The sequence below is a fragment of the Lampris incognitus genome, chromosome 19 (assembly GCF_029633865.1).
Source record: "Lampris incognitus isolate fLamInc1 chromosome 19, fLamInc1.hap2, whole genome shotgun sequence".
In the NCBI taxonomy this organism is placed as follows: Eukaryota; Metazoa; Chordata; class Actinopteri; order Lampriformes; family Lampridae; genus Lampris; species Lampris incognitus.
In genome coordinates, this window is record NC_079229.1 from 6174051 (window position 1) to 6189358 (window position 15308).

The 15308-nt window shown below is 49.1% G+C and overlaps 1 protein-coding gene across 1 annotated transcript in view; it reads left to right on the plus strand.

Annotated features, from left to right (window-relative positions):
- arfgef1 (ADP-ribosylation factor guanine nucleotide-exchange factor 1 (brefeldin A-inhibited)) overlaps positions 1 to 12635 on the plus strand; it is an 87950-nt gene extending 75315 nt beyond the window's left edge. The window contains exons 27-39 of the mRNA XM_056299931.1: positions 198 to 370; positions 738 to 898; positions 2396 to 2526; positions 2622 to 2751; positions 3645 to 3780; positions 4470 to 4608; positions 5377 to 5449; positions 5668 to 5827; positions 5942 to 6081; positions 6305 to 6476; positions 6761 to 6899; positions 9117 to 9234; positions 11167 to 12635. Coding sequence (XP_056155906.1) covers positions 198 to 370; positions 738 to 898; positions 2396 to 2526; positions 2622 to 2751; positions 3645 to 3780; positions 4470 to 4608; positions 5377 to 5449; positions 5668 to 5827; positions 5942 to 6081; positions 6305 to 6476; positions 6761 to 6899; positions 9117 to 9234; positions 11167 to 11382 — 1888 coding nt within the window. The 3' untranslated portion in view covers positions 11383 to 12635. The remainder of the gene's footprint in view (positions 1 to 197; positions 371 to 737; positions 899 to 2395; positions 2527 to 2621; positions 2752 to 3644; positions 3781 to 4469; positions 4609 to 5376; positions 5450 to 5667; positions 5828 to 5941; positions 6082 to 6304; positions 6477 to 6760; positions 6900 to 9116; positions 9235 to 11166) is intronic.
- Positions 12636 to 15308: the final 2673 nt, after the last annotated feature.

Genomic DNA, 15308 nt, shown 5'->3' on the forward strand with positions numbered 1-15308 from the left:
CATTATGGTAATTGAATAACTCCTACACTTAATTTTCTGTTGGCTCCCTCCTCTCTCCTTGACCACCACCTTCAAATCGTCCTCTACCTCGCCCCTGCCCCTTCATTTGCCTATTTATGCCCACATTCTTAACTTATCCTCAAACTTAACTTTGTTTTCCCTGTTGCCCTTCAACAACCCCCCCGCCCCCCCTGCAGGTCTCCCACCATCAGAGACATGGTTGTGCGCTGCATAGCCCAGATGGTCAACTCCCAGGCAGGCAACATCCGCTCAGGCTGGAAGAACATCTTCTCAGTCTTCCACCTTGCTGCCTCCGACCAGGACGAGAGCATCGTAGAGCTGGCTTTCCAGACCACCGGCCATATCGTCAGTAAGTCACAACACACACACAAAGACCTGTGGTCTTTTTGACATGGTGTCATAGTGGGTGAAATTGTCATTTGCATTGTCCTGACTGAATCATCTCACCACTTTATGTATACCAGCAACTACATCTCAAATCCAGTTTGAAGTCCTGAGGTTGCATCTTATATTCTCTTCATTTTCTTTCAGTTCAGGGATCCCTCTGATAATTCTGTCACTCTTGCCCTCGGTGACAGGCAGGCATCCCTCCAGTATGGGATTTAGATCTTAAGGCTTGTTCTTCTTCTGAACTTTTCCCCTTAATCCGTCTCTGTGTCTCCCTCCGCCCCTCCAACTTCTTTTTCTTCCCCGGTCTCCTCCCGTCCGTCTCCCAGCGAATGTATTCGAGAAACACTTCGCCGCCACCATCGACTCCTTCCAGGACGCGGTCAAATGTCTTTCAGAGTTCGCCTGCAACGCCTCCTTCCCAGACACCAGCATGGAGGCCATCCGCCTCATCCGACACTGCGCCAAATACGTCTCCGACAGGCCACAGGTCAGCAGCGAGCCCCGCCCGCGACATGCAAATCAGTTTACTTGTTATTTTGACGACACTGCGTATTCATGTCTTGGTCCGCTGTGATGGTTAACGGCTAGAGGAAACTGGGGGTTGTGTTGATTCAGCGGTAGTTGTGCGTAGGGGTATGGCTAGGGATGTGCCGGTATGATGTGGGTAGAAAGATAACTCGGAAAACTAAACCCGAACTTCCAGCAAGGCAACACGTTGGGGTCGTGTTTGTGTGTAGACCGCAAAAAAAAACCATCTGACACAACATGTTGTTTAGCCTAGGCTCGAATCTTGAAATTGTGTATAAGTTGTGTTGAGTCTTTTGAAACAGTTGGTGGAGCTACTTTGAAAAGAGGGAGAACACTCTGTCACCGTTCTCAAGAAAGGAAAAAAATGAAATTGAGTTGCACTGTAATGAGTTGAAACAGGTCACCTCACAGATGACACAAAAAAAAAACTATTTTACACCTCAGTACTAGATCAGCCGGCTCTTTAAAGCTGCACAATACAAGTTTGGCACAGTAGCGGCGCTTGCTGGCTGCTAGCAGTACTTCCTCTGTTTTCAATATATATGTTTGTTTTTTTTCCTTTCTGAAAATTTCCCCACTTTTTCTCTTATATTTTTTTTTGGGGGGGGGGTTTCCCCCAATTGTACTTGGCAAATTACCCCACTCATCCGAGCTGTCCCGGTCGCTGCTCCACCCCCCTCTGCCGATCTGGGAAGGGCTGCAGACTACCACATGCCTCCTCCCATACATGTGGAGTCGCCAGCCGCTTCTTTTCACCTGACGGTGAGGAGTTTCACCAGGGGGACGTAGCACATGGGAGGATCACGCTATTCCCCCCAGTTCCTCCTCCCCCCTGAATGGGCGCCCCGGCCGACCAGAGGAGGCGCTAGTGCAGCAACCAGGACACATACCCACATCCGGCTTCCCACCTGCAGAGATGGCCAATTGTGTCTGAAGGGGACGCCCGACCGAGGCGGAGGTAACGCGGGGATTCGAACTGCTGATCCCTGTGTTGGTAGGCAACAGAATAGACTGCTATGCTACCCGGACGCCCCAATATGTATTTCGAGTGCCTTATAGTATTGAAGGCTTGATCCCAAAACATCTTAATTATTTGGTCTGATAGAGGCCAGTTTGTTACTGGCAATATTGCGAGACTACATCAGCGTGATGTGTGTGGAAGACTGCGAGATGGCTGGTCACACCAGGCTACAAGGCTAAGCCAAACTACTTGATTGTTTAAATCAACCGTTAGGTTCAATTTGTTCTATATTTGTTCTGTATCGTGTGACAAGCGCCGGTACCGCGCCAAACTTGCGTAGGGTAGCATTAAGATGGGTGTATGTTTTGCAGTGTGCGTACAGCGCAGGAGGCTCGGCGTAAGTGGATTTGTCTGTGTGTGCTTGTTATGTGTATGAGTAGGATGATTCAATTCCCCCGAGAAGCAGCGATAATAGGGCTCTCGTTTCTCTGGCAGGCCTTCAAAGACTACACCAGTGATGACATGAATGTAGCGCCCGAGGACCGCGTGTGGGTGCGGGGGTGGTTCCCCATCCTCTTTGAGCTGTCCTGCATCATCAACAGGTGCAAGCTGGATGTCAGGACTAGGTAGGAGCCGTTCATATCGCCTCTTAATTCACCTCCACCCCCCCACCCCCCCCCAAAAAGTACTTTGATGTGTTACTCGGGTGTGCATTTCCCAGGGGCCTGACAGTGATGTTCGAGGTGATGAAGACCTACGGCCACACCTTCGAGAAGCACTGGTGGCAGGACCTGTTCAGGATCGTCTTCAGGATCTTCGACAACATGAAGCTGCCCGAGCAGCAAACTGAGGTACGTCGCGGGCCTTTCCCGCTCAAGTACCCGCCTGACACCCCGACACCCGTCCTAATGTGTGGGGTTCACTCCAGCAACAGGAGAAACAGAAGAAGGGCTGTCCTGTCACCAGAGCAACAAACCAACTTGGGAAATGGATAGACTTCATTTGCATACCTATTTATAGCACCGTAGGTTAAAGTGGAAAACCTATAGTCTACCAAAAAAAATCAACACAAGTTTACAATATTTTCTTTATTTGAACTGACCGAGTTTAGCGAGTCGTTAACGGGTAGGTTTGGTGTTTTTGAAGTGAGGCCCTATTTTTCTAAAAGGACACGTGTATGGTTTTGGAGGTGCTTTGGTAGCTGCCCTGCCCTATTAGCATGCGTTGGACTGTGATCTTGACATGGGCGTCGCTAAATTTCTCAGTATTTTACTGATCGATGAAATTCTGCCTTGTATCGACCACCGTTATGCTGCACACTGTTGAAAACTGTTGTTGGGCGGCACGGTGGCGCAGTGGTTAATGCTGTCGCCTCGCAGCAAGAAGCTCCTGGGTTCGAACCCCGGCGTTGTCCAGGAATATTGGTCAAACTGTTTTAATATCAGCAGTTCCACCATGGTTACTACCTCAACCAGTAGTAGATTTCTCTATACTGACCCTATCCTTTAACTGGTGTTCTTCTGCTAAGCAATGCCATTACTGAAAACTTAGTAAAGTGGTACCCAACTGACACAAGTTTGAACTGTTATGTAATCACAGGTGTGTGTTTAAATAGATTTGAATGTGATTCAACCAATCACAAGTGAAGTCGTTCGCCATCTGTTTTCGAACAGAGTCTCTGTTCAGCGTCTGCTGTTGATGGAGGCCGTTGTGACTGAGATGCTCTGTGTGTTGTGCCCTGCAGAAAGCAGAGTGGATGACCACTACCTGCAACCATGCACTTTACGCCATCTGCGACGTCTTCACCCAGTACTTCGAGTCTCTCAACGACGTCCTCCTGGACGACATTCTGGCCCAGCTCTACTGGTGTGTGCAACAAGGTGAGATCACATTTTTCTTAAAAGAAATGTTAAAACAAAACTGTCCCGTATGTTCTGATATAAAACAACAACAACAACAAAAAATCCTTTTTGTAGCTGTGTTTTCCCCCCTCAACATTAACCCTCTTACATGCACCGTCCCCCTTCTAGATAAAGTTTTTAAAAAAAAAGTTTTGCATGCTCCAGAAGACCCATTACATCATTAGACACAAGTTGGTCATTTGGAGACGCTAAATGTGTATTTTTGAGATTGCACTATGCATATCCATTGTTAAAGCAACGTAAAATAGCAATATTTTGGTGCTATATAAACAAATTTGAAGAGGCAACTGGTAAGACATGACAATAGCTCCACTGAGACATAAGATCTAGAGACAAAGCTATTGGAAGTCATTTTAATAATGATGCTTTCTGTTTTAGGTGAAGATAAAATTCATTTCGCACTGTTTTGACTGCATTTCAGTAATACTTGGGTTAACTCCGTCAAAGTGTTCCCTTTCTGCAGAGACCATGATTACGTATACATAGAAAAGGGATCACAAGCTACAGCCATTTTAGTTTGGGTATGTCGTTTTCGGCCTTGGGCTCAGAAATCAAGAGGCATCTTCACAGGTTAACTCACAGCTCTTAAACTCTCCATCCTCTGTTTTTAACCCCCCCCCCCCCCCTGCCGCCCCATCTGTCTTCAGATAATGAGCAGCTGGCCCGTTCGGGCACCAACTGTCTGGAGAATGTGGTCATCCTGAACGGGGAGAAGTTCTCCCCGGAGACCTGGGACAAGACGTGTAACTGCATGCTGGATATCTTCAAGACCACAATCCCACACGCGTAAGCTTGCCAGGCTTGAACCGAGGGAAGGCCGTGCCTCTTGAGTAGTGCCATCAGGGAAATGTTTCTCAAGTGACCATCGTCAATGACCGATAGGATTTCCAACAACATCGGCAAACCCTGAGCTTGAAAGATGGGGGCCCATAAGTGACGAGATTAACGCTACTGTGATTTCAGCAAACCCGCATGCGACCTAACGGTCTAGTGAGGAGGCGGTCATGTTGTAAAACACTGTACGGTATTTCTGCTCATCACATGAGGCGGTATCGTCTAGCATGGCCAGCTCAGGATCGGGATTACGCCTTTAGTCTTGAACTTACCGGCCCGTTTTGAAAAGCGGCGATGTTTGTTCTGCGTTGGAGCGGCATCTCTCGTGTACATTTTCTAACTAGGCCTTTTTGGATTCTTTGGAGTTGCGTCGCGAAGCTCGCTCCTTCCATATTGGGAAGTTGAAATGTGCGGCGGGAGAAACGTGCGGGGAAGGAGTTTTTGATTCAAAAGGGCAGGGGCGCCCTCTACGGGTCCGTTTGCCAAATTAAAGATTCTGGGCCGGAACACAAGTTTCAAAAGGCAGAAATCTCGGCACCTGGCAGAACCATCGTTTCGCAACTGGTATAGATTGAAACTCTATCCCCCCCCCTTCCCCAATATGTGATTGCTATTTTTTGCTATGATAACATCAACATTTTACTGATGGCATCTTGAAAGTCATTAAAGTCTGGGGAGCCGCATGCTGTCAACTCCCATTTCCTTTATTTTGCTTGTCAGGCTCTTAACATGGAGACCAACGGGAGCAGACGGTGATCACATGACGGCACAGGACCTGTCTGACAAACAGCTGGTAAGGAAACTACGGCACGATTTGTCTTTGCCCTGAAAATGACCCCCCCTGGAAAATGGCTTATTTTGCTACTTGCATATCATTCGGACTGTTGGTTCTGTTGTTTTACATGATGTCAGTACTTCGGCAAAAGTCCAAATTATTTTCCATTGTGAGTTAACTACTTCACCAAACTACCCCGTCCCGAAATGTGTTAACTGCACCCTCTGCATTTCCAGGACTCCGTCTCCCAGAAGTCAGTGGACATCCAGTCCCGCTCGGAGGACCAGCACTCCATCAGCAGTGCCGACAGGGTTCATTTGGAGAGTCGTCGGCAGAGTCAGTTTAGCTCAGCCGCGGGCATGTGTGAGGACAACCCCAGGAACAGGACCCCCACCAGTTAGTCCTTCCGTTTACTGGCTGTGAAGTGTCTCTGTTCTGTCTTGCGTGCTTATTATGGATGTTGATATATTCCTCCATGTGTCTGTTCACGCTTGACGGTTTGTTTCGCAGAAGTCCAGGAGCAGCGCTTGTTCTCCGCCTTGCTGATAAAGTGCGTGGTTCAGCTGGAGCTGATCCAGACCATTGACAACATCGTCTTCTTCCCCGCCACCAGCAAGAAGGAAGATGCTGAGAACTTTGCTGCCGCCCAGGTAAAGCCTCGGTTTGTCAGCAAATTCGCCAACTAACCGGTGACATTGTAAATAATGTTGTTTGCATGTAATGAATGGAGTTTCCTATGACGGCCTGAATGTTTTACCCTTTAGAAACAGAAGGCTGTAATGAATCATCTGATAGCGATGGCGCAGTAAAAATAGTTCCAACCTGTGCTAACCAGCATGTTTAAAGGCTATAATGTGTTTGTGCCATTGCCAGCGGGATGCCCTGTACGCAGCAGACGTTCCTGTGGAGACCCAGGACCAGGGCATGTATCGCTACCTGACCTCCGAGCAGCTTTTCAAACTGCTGGACTGTTTGCTGGAGTCGCATGGCTTCGCCAAGGCCTTCAACACCAACAATGAGCAGAGGACCCTGCTGTGGAAGGCAGGTGGGTAATAGTCACATTTGCTGGCTGGCTGGCTGGCTGGCTGGAGGTGGTCACAGGGGTGTCTTTGTGCAAACTTGCTGAATGCATCAATGTTGGATTTTTTTGTTGTTTTGCCAGAGTTTATGAATGAAAACGAGCAGCATCTTGCCAAACTGATCTGATTAAAATGGTTTGCATAGAGCTTCTTAGGGCTGGAAAATTGGCTGTTTGCAATATCCGTGTGTTTGTGTGCATTTGTATGAGTGTGCGTGCACGTTTATGGAAAAAAAAATTTTTCCTTTTAGGTTTCAAGGGAAAGTCAAAGCCCAACCTGTTAAAGCAGGAGACCAGCAGCCTGGCATGCAGCCTGCGCATCCTTTTCCGTATGTACACCGACGACAGCCGCAAGGAGGCCTGGGAAGAAGTCCAGAGACGACTGCTCAAGTAAGGAAACCAGCCGTTTGCCCCTTGCCATACGCCACCCACATCCATATCCCACCGAGGAAGTTGCAGCAGTCCAAGTGGTAGATTTTTTTTCTAGGGACTCAGCAAACGTCAGAGCATCTCCCACTTAATAGCCCGTACCTCGTACTCGGTGCAGCTTTTAAGTGAAAATGTAAGCCTCATTGTTTTTTTGCGACAGTTATTTTCTGCAGTTAACTTCATTTGTCCCCACGGCCGTTCTCCAATCTGCACAGTAAGGAACTGTAGCTCACAGAAAATGAGCCTATTGTAAAAAAAAAAAAAAAAAAGCAATCTGGACTCTCTGGATGAGGTGAATTTTAGAGCACTTTCCAACGTTTATTCATTTTCGCTGATGAGACTCCGCATTTCCTCTCAGTCTCTAATTATTATTTTTCCTAAGCGCCGCGTGTAACGCTATCATAACACCCGAAACGAGGGCGTTATTTGCACAAATGCCTGAGAAATTGTTCTCAATTTGAAAGAACTGAGTGAGTGCTTGGGGCGTGCGTTGTCGATGGGGTTGCAAATCTTGCAACGGAGTTAATTCCATACGTTGAGTTGATAGCTGGGCATTTCTCAAATGCCCAGCTATCTCGCTTCCAACACTGCCGCATGAAGCCACCGTTTTCATCAGGCCACGAAACCCTTATGGATGTGTGCATGTATGTGTGTGTGTGCTCACACTTGTCTGCTGACTGAGGGGCTGTGTCATCAATCAGATTGGTACTCGGCCCTGACCCTGACACAGCTGTCTGTGTGAATCACACACACACACACACACACACAATCATGCATCACCAAGCTGCAACCAGGAAGGGAATAACAAAGCCCCATGCCAAGACATCTCTATCCTGCTCAGTGGAAGGACGGATCAGGAGAGACTGGCCCCCGAGGAACCGAGAGAAACAGAGATGTTTTCATGTCGCTACCCACGGTCAATTGCTCCCGGCGAAGGAAGCACGTATCTGTATGATTTGACAGTCATCTGTAACGGATGCCATTCGTTGCGTGGATCCAAAGGAATCGGGCGGCTGACGTTTCATTACCAAGTCAACAAGGCTGTCATGGTCTTAGCTTTATTAACTGCCACACGATAGGCGTCCTCGCCGTCTCCCAGCCACACGCTGAAGATGAAGTCAGTTCAAGGCAGACTAGTCACATGTCTCCCTGATTCGCATGCACTATCAGAGAGAAGATGGAAAGCGCAGAGGAGGTGCCCGGGGGGAGAATTGTCTGTCTGCCAGAGCAGTTAAAAAAAAAAGCTAATGTGCTGAGATAGACACTACATGTCATCAATACTGTGGTCCGTCTTGCTCACTGTCCCCCAGCCTCCCTCCACACCGTGGCCTCCCTGAAAGTTCAGTAACCGTTGACATTATCCATCCATCCATTATGCAAACCGCTTATCCTGCTGTCAGGGTCGCGGGGATGCTGGAGCCTATCCCAGCAGTCACTGGGCAGCAGATGAGGAGACACCCTGGACAGGCCGCCAGACCATCACAGGGCCCACACACACACACACACACACACATTCACACCTAGGGACAATTCAGTATGGCCGATTCACCTGACCTACATGTCTTTGGACTGTGGGAGGAAACCGGAGCCCCCGGAGGAAACCCACGCAGACACGGGGAGAACATGCAAACTCCACACAGAGGACGACCCGAGACGACCCCCCAAGGTTGGACTACCCCGGGGTTCGAACCCAGAACCTTCTTGCTCTGAGGCGACCGCACTAAACACTGTGCCACCGTACCGCCATTGACATCACTCATACCTAAATTACCCATGTACACACACACACACATTGCGCAAACCAGATCGGGTGGATAAATAGGTGATGCAGGATGGAGTGTGTGGGGAAGGAAGAAGGTAAGAGGAGGAAAGGGGATATGAACGGCTACCAGATGGTGTTGATGTCGAAAGAGGGACTTTAGGGTCAGGATGCTGGGGTCAGAGGTCGTAAACTGTCCATCCGAGCGTCATTGGTTGTAATTAGTGGTTAATGAGTGAAAATAAGCAGTGTTCTCATCTCAGCAAGTCTGTGTGGATGAGGCACAGTGCCTCGCCTGTTTCTGGTGAAGTTTCTGTGGTTCGCTGAAAGCAGTCTGGATTTTGTCCAGGTGGCAGTATAAATGTTTAGCGTGACGCTATACAGTATATGGTGCTGAACAGCCTCTCTCTCCCCTGCAGTGTGTGCAGTGAGGCCGTGGCGTATTTCTTGGCTCTGACCTCGGAGAGCCACAGAGAGGCCTGGACCAACTTGCTGCTCCTCTTCCTCACCAAGGTGCTGAAGATCAGCGATGAAAGGGTAAGAAGCTAGTAATGACTGCTATCCCGGCTTCTGTGTTGTTATGATAATAATAGATTTTATTTAACGGCGCCTTTCACGACACCCAAGGTCACCTTACATCATATAAGATCAGTAATAAAAGATGCAATAAACAACATAGCAGTAATAAAACACCAGCACAAGCAACAATAAAATGCAGTAAGCAACAGCATGGCTCAGCAGTGAGTTAAGATTGATATTGTAGCTGGGGACCGGGGTTCGCGCCCCGGTCTCGTCAGATCCGACCATGGCCGGACTCGATGAAGCAGCAATCATTGGCAACGCTGTCTTCGGGAGGGGGGGCGGAGTCGGCTTGTGTTCGTCACGTGAGTGCGTCGCTGTGTGTGTCGGAAAAAAACAGTGGTTCGGCCCGGAGTCGCCTTGTCACGAAAGTGGGGAGGCGGTCTCCTTCGAGATTGCCGGCCGGAGAGATGCAGTTGGCGAACTTGGGTGTTTGAATTAAAATAGGGGTCGATTGGCCACGAAATTGGGAGAAAAATCAGAAATAAATTTACGAGAAAAAAAAAGATTGATATTGTAGTATAGAATAAGATGCATTGTGTAATGGATGCTGTTACGAACAGGCGTGTACAAAGGCACACGCTTTAAGACCCCCCACAAGAAAAAAAAAGTCGTAAACATTTTACGGCAATGATGCTACCTTAAGTCTGCTAAAATACATACTCGCATTACAAATTCATTTAGTATAAAATGTGTTAGTTTGGTTCAAAAGGGGGAATTTTCCAGAGTCTGGGTGACACTGTAAGCGCCGTCGCCAGGCAGCTGGGGTGCGATTGTTTTACCCGCTCAGACTCCGAGGCTTAGGGGAGCGTCTCCGTAGATGTTGGCTATGGAAAGCACCTGATTAGACTCAGCCCCGTGTGACTCCATCGCTCCGTAACCCTCTGTTACCCGAGATGGTAACACAAGGTTACGAAGAGATGGCGCCACATGGGGCTAGATTAGACTGAGATACACAAACCACTGTATGGCACCCTCACAACCGAACCCCTCACCCTGAAAATGACCGCTGTGGCTGTATTCGCCGTCGCCGTGTCGCCAACGGTGACCTCACATTGCGCGTCGTATTCAACTATTTATTTCTGCACTGCTTGCAGAGAATGTGAACCTGCGGCCTTTACAGGTCACGTGGTTTGACCGAGAGAGAACCCTTGCTGGGCTCAAAAAGAAAAATCTATTCGTGGCAGAAAAGGGGGGTAGGACAAAGGAAAATCAGCCGTTGGACAGGGTGTTAAAATTGTGGTAGAATTGGCACACTTACGGGCATCCAGGCAGTGTAGTGGGCTATTCCGTTGCCTACCAACGTGGGGATCGCCAGTTCGAATCCCCGCATTGCCTCCAGCTTGGTCGGCGTCCCTACAGGCACAATTGGCCGTGTGTGCGGGTGGGAAGCCGGATGTGGGTGTGTGTGTCCTGGTCGCTGCACTAGCGCCTCCTCTGGTCGGTCAGGGCGCCTGTTCAGGGGGGACTGGGGGGGAATAGTGTGATCCTCCCACGCGCTACATCCCCCTGGCGAAACTCCTCACTGTCAGGGGGAAAGAAGCGGCTGGCGACTCCACATATCTGGGAGGAGGCATGTGGTAGTCTGCAGCCCCCCCCCCTCCCGGATCGGCAGAGGAGGGTGGAGCAGCGACCAGGAAGGCTTCGAAAATAGGGTAATTGGCCGGATACAATTGGGGAGAAAAGGGGGGGGGTAGTCCCCCCCCAAAAAATCTATTCATGGCAGAAAAAGGGAGTAGGATAAAGGAAGTCAGCCACTGGACAGGGGGTTTATGAATTGTGGTAGAATCGGCACACTCGTCAACCCACCTCGCAGTGACCACAGGTTCTCTGGAGGTCGACTCTGTTGTCGCTAATATCCGGGCTGCGGCGTCTCTCTTGTGTCCTCAGTTCAAGGCCCATGCGTCCAGGTACTACCCTCTGCTGTGCGAGATCATGCAGTTTGACCTGATCCCCGAGCTGCGGGCCGTTCTGAGGAAGTTCTACCTGCGCATCGGCATCGTGTTCCAGATCGCCCGGCTGCCCGAGCCCGAGCCTCAGGCGGAGCGAGCCGAGCCGGAGACGGACACGGAGGTGGGCGAGGAGGCCGGGGACGAGGCCCAATGATGCTGCACCACGGGCAGGCTAGCACGCACAACCTCCACCCTAGGCTACGCACTCCTCACTCGTCCACTACGGCTGTTTGTTGCCTCAGAACGCCCCGCCGATGACGCCGGGGCCTTTCAGAGGTCGTTCTTTGTTTTGTTTTTGTTTTTGTTTCTTGTAATTTTTTCTCATTTTTGTTGCTGTGCACTTCTGATAACGGCCGATTGTTTGTCAACTCCCGTTACCACACACTCGGATGTGCACACATTCACGTACACACGTGCGCATGTATACACACACACACACACACACGCACACACACCATACATCATATCACAAGAAACAAGTGATGCCTTGTAATTGTGTAGCAACGCTTCCGACTGGATGACACTGACTACTGATGAGCATCACTGACACGCACCCAGTTCTCTGACTCTGCTCGGAAGGACTATACTTCAGAACAGTGTGCTTCTTACTGTATATTTAAAAAGTGAATAACGAACCGTTTCAACCATCACGACAAACGACATTCAGTAACTACGAAACGTGACATTCGTCGCACAACGATAAAAAAAAATCTTTGTCCGCACCGCGGGCGGCTAACGTTAGCATCGGCGGCCTCGTGGGTGGAACTAGCTGTACAGGTCTGCCGCTCTGTAACATAACCGAATAACAGTAGAATTCCTTTATTTTTGTTCGTTCTGGGTTTTTTTTTTTCTTCCTCCGGATTCGCTGCACTCGGCCTCTTGTTTAAACCCCACTGGAGATTTTACTTTTGTGATAATTTATTTGACTACACCATCCCCTGCTCCGAAAGGTTTGTATTCGAGCAAGGCAGCAGAAAGTGAAGGGTTAAATTATTCCATTTTATATGTTCTTAGGCCTTTTTAACTGAGATAGATAAACCGGGGCTCCTGGAACTGGAAGAGAGGGTAAGCGACGCGATGAGAGCTGCTTCTGAGTCACTAGTCTGTTTCCATGTTTGAATTAGTTTCCACTCTCGTGTACAGAATCAACAAATTAATAATATATTTAATTTTTTTTTTCTTCCTTTGGTTTGGGGAAAGGTGATAATGTATAGAGAAAATGAATAATGTTAGTCGTGCTTTCAAGTGTGTGGATGGGACGCATTCCTGCTCATGGATGTAGAAAACAAAATGTATATGGTACAGCGATGTAAAGTTTTCTATGTTGCAAAAAAGATTATGTACAACTTTCTGTACAAATACATCATCCGGCATTCTAATCAGGTTCTAGGTCAATAAAGTTTTTGAACTTGATCGATTTGAAATACTGAATTATTTCTCAGTCATTTCGTCAGTTTCGAATATGAACGATCAGCCAGGACAAACGTAAGCGTCGCCGATCGTTTATTTCAAAATCATCTTTGCGCTGTACACTTTGCATCGTATGTCGTGCATTTTTTTGGCCACTTAATGTAGGATGCATTTCAAAAAGCCGGGTCATTCCTTTGGCTGGTGTGGTCCCTAATAGGGGCTAATCATTTGCCACCGTCTACACTAGCTGTGCAAGTGATAAAAGTAATAATAATTTTTTAAAAAAATAATCACATTTTCTACATGAAGACAATCTTAAGAACGTTATCAGTGCATTTTTTCAAATAACAAGCGAGGACATTCTCCGCTGAAATCACAAAAGTGCGTCTTTAAAAAGCCACTGAATCGTGGCGTATAGTACAATAAAACGTAGAAACTGAAACTCGGTATTCATGCAACATCTCTTTTTAAGGGGGAACAGGTTGATTGCCAGTTTTTTTTTGCAAATGCATAAGAAGGTTCTTCCCTCTACCAAAGAAGTGCACCTCTTTACCGTCGCCATGCTCTACACCGACTGCAGGAGTGTGGACGACCGGAAGGAGCAGCGGTTTCCCACGCCGGCGTCTAGAAACTAGCCGTGGCCGACGGAGGGGTCCGTCCCGCTCTCGGTCTCTACGGCTGTGGCGTTGTACATTCTCCGAGGTTCCGGGCCACGCCCAGGGCTCCGTGGCAACCGTCTCCACGGAGACACGCCTCTCCGCGGCACGGGGTGGGACGCGGCGAGAAGACGTCCTCGTCATAACCAGGCGGTTCCTCTGGATGGTAAGTCGGGGGGACACAACATACTCAGTCAGAGACACGGGCGGCCATTAGCATGTTCATACCATGGCTCGGGGGGGGTTACAGATGCAGTTGTGTGGTTTTAGGACATGAGAAAGGGAGCTGATTTGAAACGATGACTAGGAACTCGGGGACAAGGTTAACCGAGTTCTCTGTGACAGTAGGTGGTAAAGCATGGGGGGCAAGACCAGAGCCTCGTGTGAGAGAGAGAGAGACTGTGGGATAAGCCGAAGACACAGAGTGACTGTACGGGGTGTAACAGGAGTCTGCTGATGCACAGCAGGACCCCCCCCCCCCCCTCTGGTTCCAAGGCAATCCTCCATCTCAGCCATAAGGCATAATACGGGTAGTATGCATGCTCTATAATCCATCCAGGTGAAGGAAATCACAGAAAGTTGAACAAGTTCATGTGGACCCAACGTTTATCGAGAGAAACGTTTCATCCCTCGTGTGACTTTGTAAGTCTCAACTTAACTGCAGGTACCCCCCCCCCACCCTTATCAACAGTACAGTGGTATAATGGACCGATCAGTTTCATATGCAAATCGCCGTGACCATTAACTAGAGTTACAATGGCCATGTGTGCGCTATTCCCAGAGGATTGGGGAACAGTCACAATCACAGCGTTGTAAAATGGTGGCAGATGTACTTTTAGCCTCCCCCCCCCCCCGGTCCAGATGAACTGATTCAACTTTCTGCGAATACGAGTAGTAAATGTCAGCAGGAGTTGCTGAATGGTATTGATTGAAGATGTTAGCCCGCCCAATATTTCTCCAATCGGAAACATAAGAGAGCCTGGGCCCGGCTGAGTTGTTCTCGTCGTTTGATGCCTCAACCCGGGAAAAGTCTTGGCTCACACTTTCAGAAAACTAAAAAGCGATCAGAGTGAACGATACCAAAGGCTTCGGGAAATGGACTTGATGTAAGGAAACGTGCAATCTGTCTGAAACTGCCTGTCTTGATTTGACGTCATTTGCATCGCTGAGCAACAGAGGTCAGGATTCAAGGGGAATTATGTAGAGCGCCATTAATACAAAGGCCTCCTCTGACCTGGTCTACGATCGGTGTTGAGCCGGTCCGGTCTCTTGATGCGGTGCTGGTTGTGAGCCCTCAGCCTCTCTATGTACAAAGTCGACGGCTCCATGGACCGGGCATCAGGCTGGACCTCGCACTCCCTCTGAGCAGGGGGACCGACCTCCTCCTGCACAATGTTCACAAGCCAAGCAGGGAGAAGGAATGTCGGTTGTTTCCTACTGACACATGTGATAGATACTCTGCCATAACAACAACATTAAAACACTTCGTGGTGGAGTATTGAAGAGAGCTAAAAGATGGGCAATGGCTACAGATGTGGTGTTAAAAAGGAGCCATGAGTACTATCCGAGCCATCCCAGTCGCTGCTCCACCCCCTCTGCCGATCCGGGGAGGGCTGCAGACTACCACATGCCTCCCCCCATACATGTGGGGTCGTTTCACCTGACAGTGAGGAGTTTCACCAAGGGGACGTAGCGCGTGGGAGGATCACGCTAGCACCTCCCCCGACTGACCGGGGGAGGCGCTAGTGCAGCGACCAGGACACACACCCACACCCGGCTTCCCACCCGCAGACAAGGCCAATTGTGTCTGTAGGGAGGTAACACGAGGACTTGAACCGGCGAGCCCCCCGTGTTGGTAGGCAACGGAATAGACCGCCACGCCATCCGGACGCCCCCAATTCTCCTGCCTTTGGATGTAAAATCTAGCTAACGAGGGGGCATATGGGTCATTAAGTGTGTTTCAGTATCATTGCTGATGTCTGCTCGTCATAATGCTGCAGGGAGGTGGACGTTA